This window comes from Rhododendron vialii, chromosome 6a (genome assembly GCF_030253575.1).
Source record: "Rhododendron vialii isolate Sample 1 chromosome 6a, ASM3025357v1".
Lineage (NCBI taxonomy): Eukaryota > Viridiplantae > Streptophyta > Magnoliopsida > Ericales > Ericaceae > Rhododendron > Rhododendron vialii.
Window position 1 is genome coordinate 42,736,721 of NC_080562.1, and position 10,887 is coordinate 42,747,607.

Here is a 10,887-nt window from a genome sequence, read left to right on the forward strand (position 1 = left end):
TTATATTCCCACTTTTTGGTGCACCCCTGCGAGTGGAATGGTTGTTCAATGGTAGGAACTATGTGCTCCCATGCGTTAGACTTTAATCCTTGCTAACTTTAACTAACAACTCTTACCCGTTCAAAGAAAAGTCATGCACCTCTTGCAAAAAATATTGCTTAAAGATATATATTGAGGTATGACTATGAGTATTGCTTCTGAGAAAATAAGGACAGAAAAGAGAGGAACTATGGAAGCATCAAAATCAAAATGGCGTATGATAGTAGTAGTAAAGATGTGAGTTTTCTTCTGATCATTGAAATTACTAATAAACTGATATTTAGACTGTTAAAAGTACAGAAACATAAAGTAACACTCCCTCGGCCCAAAATAATTGTCCCATTTTCAAAAAATTATTTAAAATTTAAAATTTACGTACTATAATTGTAAATCTTTGTATAATATAACTGGGCGAACTTTTGTCAAGCCAGTTTCATATTACATATACAAATGTTTTAAATAAAAAATAAAAGTAATTTGTATGAGATCCGAATATCGCAATTGAGACTATTAATTCGGGACGGAAGGGTAGGGTAAAAAGTGTAAAATTTTTTGGGAGAAGATGATAAAAGATGAGTAATCAATAAAAAAGTCTGTGGTTTAATGACACACGTAAATAAGCACGTGCATGGATGAAACCCCACGTTTCACCGCCAACAAAAGGCATAAGCACGCGGGCTGGGGTCTCCTACGCCACTCTATATAAAGTGGACGCCACACCACTTCGATTACCTAACACTAGGTTTCAAAAAATCGCAGCAGGGCCAAACCCTACCCAACCGGTTCTCTCTCTCTCTCTCTCTCTCTCTCTCTCTCTCTCTCTCTCGTAACGATTCGATTCTCTTCAAATATATATATCTCACTGTGGACCTCTACGTGTATTCCTTGATCTTTATTTTGATCTATTTGTTTTTTTTAGTTTTGTTCTGCAACTGTTTGCTGGTAGGGTTTATGCATGTGTGGTAGTATTGATTTCAGTTTTTTTCTTTTTTTTCTAATGACTAGATCGTTATGGTGTCTTCCGTTTATCTTGTTATGGTGTCTTCCGTTTATCTTGATATCATTGATGTTTAAGCCGTTGTGTTACTTGTTGGTAGCCGTGATCCATTGTAGACGGTGGTTAATTCAACTCGGGTCCCGATTAGTCCTCATCTTTGGGGGGGTAAATCACAATCAATCACTATAGGATTATCTAAAACATAGAAGTTCATTGTTGTGAACATATGGTTATGGTGCTGGACTTGGGAAAATTTTAAGAACTGACCAGGGCCGATTCATATATTTTGGAGACCCAAAGCGAATTCTCTATATTGAGCCCCTTGCATATTCATGAATTTCTTAAAAAAATTCAATGTTCTAAAACTCGGTACTCGCTCGGCTGGCCACCTTGTACCTTGTAGGCCGAGTACTCGGCAAGTAGAAATTACTTGGAATTTTTTTTTTATATGTTCCCCAAATGATATTCATAATGCATAATGAGAAGTTCAATGTTCATAGTTCAAACCAAATGAAACTAAGTGCAAAATTACTAGTCCATTGCAAAGCTTAACGTTCAAACCAAATGAAACCAGGTACGAAATTAATAGTCAATTACAAAGTTCAACGTTCAAACCAAATAAAACGAAGTACGAAACTAGTAGTCAATTATTCCTCCAAGACGAAGAGGAATAGCAGCAGTAGCTTGATTGGTGTGTTCACTCGATTAGCGCAAGTATAAAACTATACTGAAATTACACTAACGACCCTTCAAATTTAACATATTATGTATTTTACCCCATTTTTCAGTTTTTTTTCGATTTTCTCCCCACTTCCGAGTAATCTCGTTTTACCGAGTAATCGGTACTCGCCGAGTAATGCCGAGTAATCGGCTGGCTGAGTAATTCCACCGAGTAGCCCTAACTCTACTCGGCTAGGCACCGAGTGCCGAGTACTCGCCGAGTATTTCCGAGTTTTAAAACACTGAAAAAATTAAAGTACAGGAAAAAAAAAAATCAAACTAAAAGGATACAATTATGACAATATAAATGTAAAAAAACATGATTGCAAGAGTTTTTGAAGAAAATAAGATACAATTGTGTTTTTATTTGAAAATATTCTAATATTAATATGTAAGTTACATTACAGTAGGGTCTCAATTTTGAACCAAAATTCGGGGGCCGGAAGCGGTCGCTTCTTTCGCCTCCCCTATGAGCCGTCCCTGGAACTGATGCTGGTAAAGACAGACCAAACAGAGTGGGATAACACATTACGGCCTGGGGTGAATCCTACCCTGATTGTACATCAGAAAGAATGTGGGATTAGAAGGTGGAGTTTGTAGGTGGTAGCCGAGATGGCCAAAGGTGCATAGGTGAAAGTACCTTCCTCCCCCCACCCTATTGGGTTATAGGGCTCTTGAATCAGATGCTGTGTGAGAGGGCCTTTGGTTCCACTCACACCTTAGTGGGTCTTTGTGACAAGCTGTCCTCTGTGCAATGGTTAATTCGGGAAAAAAAAACCTGTGGTGACAACCCTAACCTGGAGAGGTAGCTATATGTGAACATTCCATAGTTGGTGGGACGCGGGAACCCTGTTGGTCACGCCCATGGGGGGAAGCTACATTGGTTGCCCCTTCCCATTCTTTTTTTGGCTTATCAAAAAAAAAGGAAGTGGAGTTCGTAACAAATGGAAGTGTATGCTTCCGTTGAATCCCACATCATATGCAAGGGTAATATTCAAGGATCGGAACACTGAATTGGCATCCCTGGCCAGCCCTTTTGGTTTGGTAATGTGTTGATACTTATTAGGTAAAGAAGAATTTATTCCAATTTGCAATCCTATTTTACCTATTGTTTTGTGGGTGCTCTAGTTTGTAACTCATACATTGGGTGGCAGCTATCATTTTGTTACACTTTGTATAATATCACAACGTATCAAGACAAAAAAAAACTGTGTAGTACCATAGTCTGCTTCGTTGATGATTTGTCGGTTATTTTGAGGGTCTTGTGTAATGTATATCTTTTATGTTGAAGGATATTTGTTTTGTTAATTTTTTAAATGTTGAGAATATGCTTCTTATTGTATTACCAGATTGCTTTCACATGATTTTCTTATATCTAAAATTTGGTTTTGTTTTTGGATGATCCTGAGTTTGGAACTTCTAATATCTTCACCATTTCTTTTCAAATTATGTGAGTTATTGGCATGTACATTGTTGTTCTTCTCCACTATTTCCGTAACATGTGTGTATTTTTGCAGTGAGAATCTGTTCCAGTTTTATCAACTCTAGAAAATTGGTTATGGCTTCGAAGAGGATTCAAAAGGAATTAAGGGACCTGGAGAGGGATCCGCCGGCCTCTTGCAGTGCTGGTTCGTTCTATTTTTCTCTTCATCCCTTTTGACTCTTAATTTTTCAGGTTACCGTTGTGGAAATTGCTTTGCTTGTACTTTACATGCTTAATAAAGTTGGCTTTTATCTGGTGCACGACTGTTATTCTTGTTGCTTGCATTTTGGATGTTTAACATAGTTTTTGTCGTTTAACTGTGTATGGACTTTTCCCGGGATGGTTCATTGAAAATTTGGTATCACATTTTGTGTTGGCTAATTGTCTAGTTGAATATGAACTCTATTTGCTGGGATGCTTGGGGATTCATGGATTTTGATTTCCTGATTTAAAATCACACCAGTAGCACTACTGAGGTGTTTGAAGAACTTTTGTGAACAAATATTCATGATGATTGTACCTTGCAGTTCCATTCGCCATTCGGGTTGAGTGAATTTTTTGAATCACTTAGGATAGGCACTCAGCACTGGTTATGAATCCATTTGCATTTGCTCATATATCACACTTCATGGTTTGGATATTGCTTTGTAAGTCTTTCAAAATGGACAACCATAAGACTTTCCTTCAGCTAAACTCTTAGAACATAGTTTATCCAGCATTTTTTATTGTGGAAGTTATGCATTGTTACAGGCCCTGCTGGGACGGAAATGTTTCACTGGCAAGCAACAATCATGGGTCCAGGAGAGAGCCCCTTTGCAGGTGGTGTATTCCTCATTGATATCCACTTCCCACCAGATTACCCATTCAAACCACCAAAGGTAATACATATTATCTTGCCCTGATACGCTCAACCCCTTTTATGTACTTCTCCTCGTCTCAAGTATGATGTTCATTGTATCCATGTTGTACTTATCAAGGACAGTTTTTTCATCTTTCATGTATGTAAAGCCGGGTTGCTTTTTATGCTTTTATACCATAGTTAGCAAATGCCAATGTATTTTTTGTGCATGAATTTTTATCGCATGCATGTCTTTTCTGCCAACCCATATTTTCACCTTACGGCTGTTTTATGCTTCTCTTATAAGATCTATAATTTCATTGTATTGAGATTCTTACTTGCTTGTTTGGCAGGTTTCTTTTAAAACAAAAGTGTTTCATCCTAACATTAACAGCAACGGTAGCATTTGCCTTGACATTCTCAAAGAACAGTGGAGCCCAGCCCTTACGGTATCAAAGGTATTTTTTTCTTTTGTTTTCGTGCCTAAGAGGTTTCATGACGTATATTGCATTTGCTGAGTTTGCCTGCAGAATCTGTTTGTAGATTAAAGTCTTTTTTTCGTTCTGATTGAAAATAATTTCCTCTTTTAGTGACCTATTGTTTTTTGTATTTTTGGTATTGTTTTGTTTGCAGGTGCTACTATCTATATGTTCGTTGCTTACAGATCCGAACCCTGATGATCCTCTTGTTCCTGAGATTGCCCATATGTACAAGAATGACAGAACCAAGTACGAGATGACTGCTCGATCCTGGACTCAGAAGTATGCCATGGGATAAAGGTCTTGACGCGTTCGAATCATGCAAGTGACTAGTGAGTCTTGGTTGAAGGTAGCCGCTGTAGCCGCACTCTGCCTTTAAACATGTCCTGTCCTATGTATTAGTAAATAAATTAGACAAAAAAGACAAATCACCCAGGAGATATATATTCCGATACTCTCCCTGGTGTTAAGTATTTAACGCATGGTTTCTCATTCGCCCCTGTTGTCTTATCAATGGTAATATTGGAGTCAAGTATTTACACATTGATTCTTTTCTTTAATTTACTTTGTTTCGGTTTTGCATACTGTTTGAATGAAATTTAACAAAGGGTTTGATGGGTTTTTGACTGGGCAAGAAGGTGAGCCCTATGCAATTGGTGTGGTGAAACACAGGTGTCCAACCGTTACCCTAAATTCCAATGCCTTAGCAGAGCATAGTTATGGGACTTGAGGGCACTGGCCCTTCACCACTAGGACCACTTGCGCTCTTGTCAATCTTCATTAGATCTCCCTGATTGGCCTCCGTTTTGTTTTCATGGTTGGCAAACATTCTCGATCAGCCTCCAGCCTTGGGGGTCCACAGTTCTTGTCTGTGCCCTAAAATTTGTTGATGAACAGTTGAAGTCACTGTATATGAGCGCAAGGGAAGCAGATTAGGGGAAGGGACACAGGACTTAATTTGGAACGTACCTTTCGTAAGAATTGGATTTTACAATGCGGGTGTGTTAGTATTTTGCATTGCAATAGTACCCTTCAAATAACAAGGTACAATTTTGAAGCTTCTAGCCCAAAGGTACAATCGGTAATATCGGTCTTTTCTGGCTTTGTTTTATTTTGTGCTCACTACATAAGTGGAAAGGGTGTTGGATTGAAATTCTAAGAACTTTTATACCTGTCTTATTAGCCATCATGAATTACAATCGTCGATTAGTCACTGGGTTGGACGTCGGCATCTGGTTTAAATTTTGGATTCTGCACTTGATTTTTTTAAAAAAGAAAATTGTCATGAGCTGGTGTTTTTGTTGTTCAAACCCAGTACCATATGTTTCCTCTTGCAAGCCATTCATGTTGGGGTTGTTTCCAATCTTGCAAACCGTTTATGTTGGGGTTGTTTCCAAGTGGACTTTCTCTCTCTGGTTGATATCTCATGTGGACTTGTCTTAGTACGATTTGGTTCCATACGAAGAGACGTCCAATCAAGTCCTCTCTCTCCTCTCATTTACAGGATTTGATTGAAAAAAGGAAAAATTTTAAAATGGCATCTGAACTTTTACTCTAATGTCACCGAAACACATGAACTTCACTTTATTTCAATTAAACAACTGGACTTTCAAAGTTTCCAAATTGAGGTACTTGCCGTTAGCCTCCAGCCATTTTCCTCACAAATCGGCTGATATGGCTCATTTCTGGCGTTAAAATGCCCCACTAGAGATGTTAGAAAATGAACTCAAAGCACACAATCACAACCCATGCCAACCCTACTTCACTTTTGGGTTGTGATTGTATGCATTGAGTTCACTTTCTAACATCTCTAGTGGGGCCTTTTAATGCCAGAAATGAGCCACATCAGCCAATTTGTGAAGGAAGTGGATGGAGGATAACGGCAGGTGCCTCAATTTGGGGATTTTAAAAGTTCAGGTGTTTAATTGAAATAAAGTGAAGTTCAGGTGTTTCGGTGATATTGGAGTGAAAGTTCATGTGCCATTTTGAAATTTTCCCTTGAAAAAAAGTGAGAAACTTCTTCAACCTTGCATTTTCTCTCTCTTTAGACCCCCAAAAATGAAAAAGGAAAGCTTTGCCTTCTAATGTTGTCAACGTTTTACTCGCCCTTGAGTAATCACCGGCACCGCGTTTTGAGTATCACGTTTAACTGCTGCATTTTGAGTATCATGGTCCTGTAAAACAAACTTTTCTTTACGTAATGAGAAAATGTGCACAGAACTGGAAAACCCCTTTGATCACAATACTCTGAGGTTTGGTGAAATTATAATCGGGAGTGTTTCATTCATGTTGGTGCAGTCGAAAACCGGACTGGGAAACAAAAGGAAGTGTAAGAATGTATAATATTTTTGCATCGTTAGCGTGTTCAGTTAATAGAAAAGTTGGGGGATTCAGATTTCTAACTTTACCGGTGTCATTAGTTTTTCTCTTAAAAACTTGTTCTACTGGAAACACATGATTGTGCAGGTATTTTAGTTGTATTCCAGTTTCTTACACAATTAAAGTAGTTTTTGTTAAAAGATCAACCTTTTCACATATTTCTTTAGCAAATGAACACATAAGGGAGAAATGAACTTCACGAAAAGAAAATTGGGTATTTTAGCTGTTAAGGGTTTCATGAGATGCAATTAACAAACTCAAATGCCTAGTGTGCTTGATCCCCTTTAAGTCCAAGAAGTCTAGAAATACAATTTTAAAACGCTGTTTTGGATTTATTCCCTGTACGAAATTTATTGGTGACCGTGCCTAGAAATTTTGAAATCCCACAACAAACTGGGCTGAGATTTTGCATTGCAATTACTCGATAAGTGAGGGATGAAAACTGCTTATACCCAAATATGATCCGGGGGCTTTGCTGCCCATGGAGGCACAACAGGCCCTACCCAGTACTAAAACAGCACTAAAACAGCGACGTTTTGGTGAAAAAAAAATCCAAACCTTCCATGTGCAATCTTATGGAGCAAAAATGAGATTATGAGAGACCTAAAGACAAAATTTAATTATGGCTCTTTAGAATAATATGATCAGAATAATAACATCTTTGTAACTATTCAAACGGAGTGAAAATTGAAATACTTAATTTTTTAACCATATTTTTTAATATATAACCATCTAAAATGTTCAAATTTTCACTCCGTTTGAATCGGTGTAAAGATCTTATTATTCTTATCATATTATTCTAAAAGGTTGTAATTTATTTTTTTCTTTAAGGCTCTCAAATGAAGTATATGGTCTTTATTTAGGACCCTGTGAAGCATAAATGTGATTATAAGAGCCCTAAAAATAACAATTAATTATGACTCTTTGGAATAATATGATAAGAATAACAAAATTACTGCACCGGTTCAAACGGAGTGAAAATTAGAACACTTAATTTTTTGAGACAGTTATATATTAAAAAATATGGTTAAAAAATTAAGTATTCCAATTTTCACTTTGTTTGAACCGGTACAAAGATATTATTATTCTGATCATATTATTCTAAAGAGCCATAATTAAATTTTGTTTTTAGGACTCTCATAATCACGTTTCTATTCTATAGAATTGCAAAAGGAAGGTTTAGATTATTTTTTTTTCCACCAAAACGTCGTGGTTTTAGTACTGGATAGGGGTTGCTGTGCCTGCATGGGCAGCAGAGCCCCGGCTCCACCCAAATACCCTTTTTGATGCCCCACGATTCCTTGTTGAATTCTGTCTACGTTCTAAAATTACAGAGAAAAAGACAATTGGAGTAATGTTGATTGAATATTTCATGGAGCCTATTTGCATGGATAGAAGCCCATCTTTCATTTCGAAAAAACGCATTTCTGAATATGACAATTCAATTTCCGGATATGGGGTGAGAAGATTTATTAATCCCCGGATAAATACTACAATACACATTCTTTATTTGAGTGTGTATCACATCCGTCTCTCAAAATGTTATAGATTATAGAGAAAATGTTACGAATTGTATTGTTAAAAAGTTACGAATCGTATAAAGGTTACGAGATACACCAAAATGTTATGAATCATAATGAAAATGTTACGAATCGTACTGCTGAAAAGTTATAAATTCTAGAACAAAAGTTACGAAACACGTTAAAATGTTATGAATGAATCATAAAATAGGTGCATATGATAAGTACACCCTTTTAAGAGATGTATATTGTAGACTTTTCCCGAATTATCATATCAATATTATAGTATCTGGATCCAAAGGAGGTAACAATCCTTAGATTTTGCACCCCAAATTTCGCTATGGGGTGTAATGTTGGGGGATCGGATCCTATTTGCTCCAAGTTCTGGATTGGGAGGAAACAGTCCAATTCTAAGTCATACATTGAAAAAATCAATGGTTTGGATTTAATAGATCTGAATCAGTGATTGCAGCATGGAAGATCGAGATTTCGATGATCTCCTACCATCCAAGTTTTGAACTGCAGAGGATTCACTTCATAATGTTATATCCCCTTTTTTGGTAATTAAAGTGCATTAGAAAATGATAACTCCCTCTGTTTCAACAAATTGAGAGTTCATTATTTTATTTTGGGTTGTTCCAAAATGATGGTTCTTTTTCAAAAATAAAAGGAAAATTTTGGTAATTTTTCAAAGTGTCCTTCACAGATGAATATAAGTGTTATAAAGTAGGTATAATATAGGGACAATGGTGAAAATGATAGGCATTGTACGTATAATCATTGTATATCCCCTTAAATAGTTGGAATCCCCGCAAGAGGCTCTCAATTTGGAAAGGGGGAGTACTATGATTACTCCTACATCTTTTCTTTGAACCGTAAGCAAATATGGGCTCTTACAAAAGTCTGCTAATGGAATAAATCTTTTTTTCTTTTTAGCACGCAATTTATACAGGTACTATATGGAGTATTTTTATTTATTTATTGATCTGCAAAAGGGTTGGAGGGGGCAACTAGCGTAACAACTCCAATTGGGCGTGACCATAGGGGGACTTCTTGCCTACCGATGGAATGTTCGGTTCAAGTCATAACTACTGTCCTGAAGAACGGGCCGTAACCATAGCACCACCTGGTGCATAGTTAGCATACACTCCCCCCTCAATGGTCCAAAGACTTATTTGTAGACGTGAGACCAAGCCACTTGCCGGAATTCAAACTCACATCCACTTGCCGGGATTCAAACTCACATCTCCGTCAAGGACGATAATGAACCCTGCCAACTAAGTTACCACCTCAATGGTACATAGGGTATTATTATCTACCCCTCGGGAGTAGTGAGCATGACTTTAAAACGAGACGAGGGTGAAACCCAGAGAGGAGAGAGAGAGAGAGAGAGAGAGAGGTAGGGATACGGTTCTGTACACTAGAGAGAGTGCAGAGGTGAGAAAGATCTGCAGATTTGTCGTTTTCCCATTGGATTGGAGCGCCCCAGAATGTTTCCGCTCGCCGACACCCTTTAGGCCTTCACGACAACATTCGTTTAAAGGTCCCTGTCTACCCCTATTTTCGCTTCCCTCACCTCCTTAGTTATTACTCCTCACAAACAAACAAGACCAACGCAAGAAGAGATGGTCCCATAGGAGCTGTAGACTTCACAGAGACAGAGAGAGTAAGTGGGTAAAAACAAAGGGAATGGGGGCCTGTTGTCTGTGGCCAAAAAACTGACATCGTCCAAAAAATGTGTAGTAATTTGAATCGTGTAATAGTACGTAGAGCTTGACGCATAGAATAAACTAGTTCACATCACATTTTTTGACTCGAGATGACGCCAAAACGATCACCCAACAGACTCTCCATTCCAAAAACAAAAGAATCCGACTCCTCAAACGTCGGACTACATGGAACCGGTGCGGATTAATTTTTGATGGCTCATCTCGATAGTTAACGGTTCAGATTTGCTGAAAGTACTCTACAGGTAAGTCAAATCGGGACCATAAAAAACACTCTCCGCGGTCGAAAAGTGACAAACCAGATTCAAAAATAAAAATGGGAATGAGCCTGTAAAGTCTGTGTGTCCAATGTCCATCGGAAAGCGACTGATCTATCGACGAAATATCATTTTCTCTACCCCCGACAGGTCGCATTTCCCCTCTTCACAATTCCTTCCTTCCTACAAATTTTAACCTTTGGTCCCTCGGGCATTGCACCCATAATTTCATTTTTTCTATTTCGATGGTAAGGGATGTCCGGACTAACTTACGTGCATCTCCGACTAATTCTCTCCCCAGTTTGGTTAGAAGCAGGTCATCTATGCCGGGACTAGAGAATTATCAAGAAATTTCTTTCTTGTAGCCTGACCACAAGAATCGAACTCTGGTAGATAGTGTGGAGAGCATACCCACCAACCAAGCGGACTAACTCTCGAGGCTGGATAA

The 10,887-nt window shown here is 38.0% G+C and overlaps 1 protein-coding gene across 1 annotated transcript; it reads left to right on the forward strand.

Annotated features, from left to right (window-relative positions):
• Positions 1 to 677: 677 nt before the first annotated feature.
• On the forward strand, positions 678 to 5,099 carry LOC131329771 (ubiquitin-conjugating enzyme E2 11-like). The gene is made up of 5 exons (XM_058363152.1): positions 678 to 821; positions 3,274 to 3,384; positions 3,990 to 4,117; positions 4,431 to 4,535; positions 4,711 to 5,099. The coding sequence occupies exons 2-5, from the start codon at positions 3,315 to 3,317 to the stop codon at positions 4,852 to 4,854; spliced, it is 447 nt and encodes a 148-aa protein (XP_058219135.1). The 5' UTR covers positions 678 to 821; positions 3,274 to 3,314; the 3' UTR covers positions 4,855 to 5,099.
• Positions 5,100 to 10,887: the final 5,788 nt, after the last annotated feature.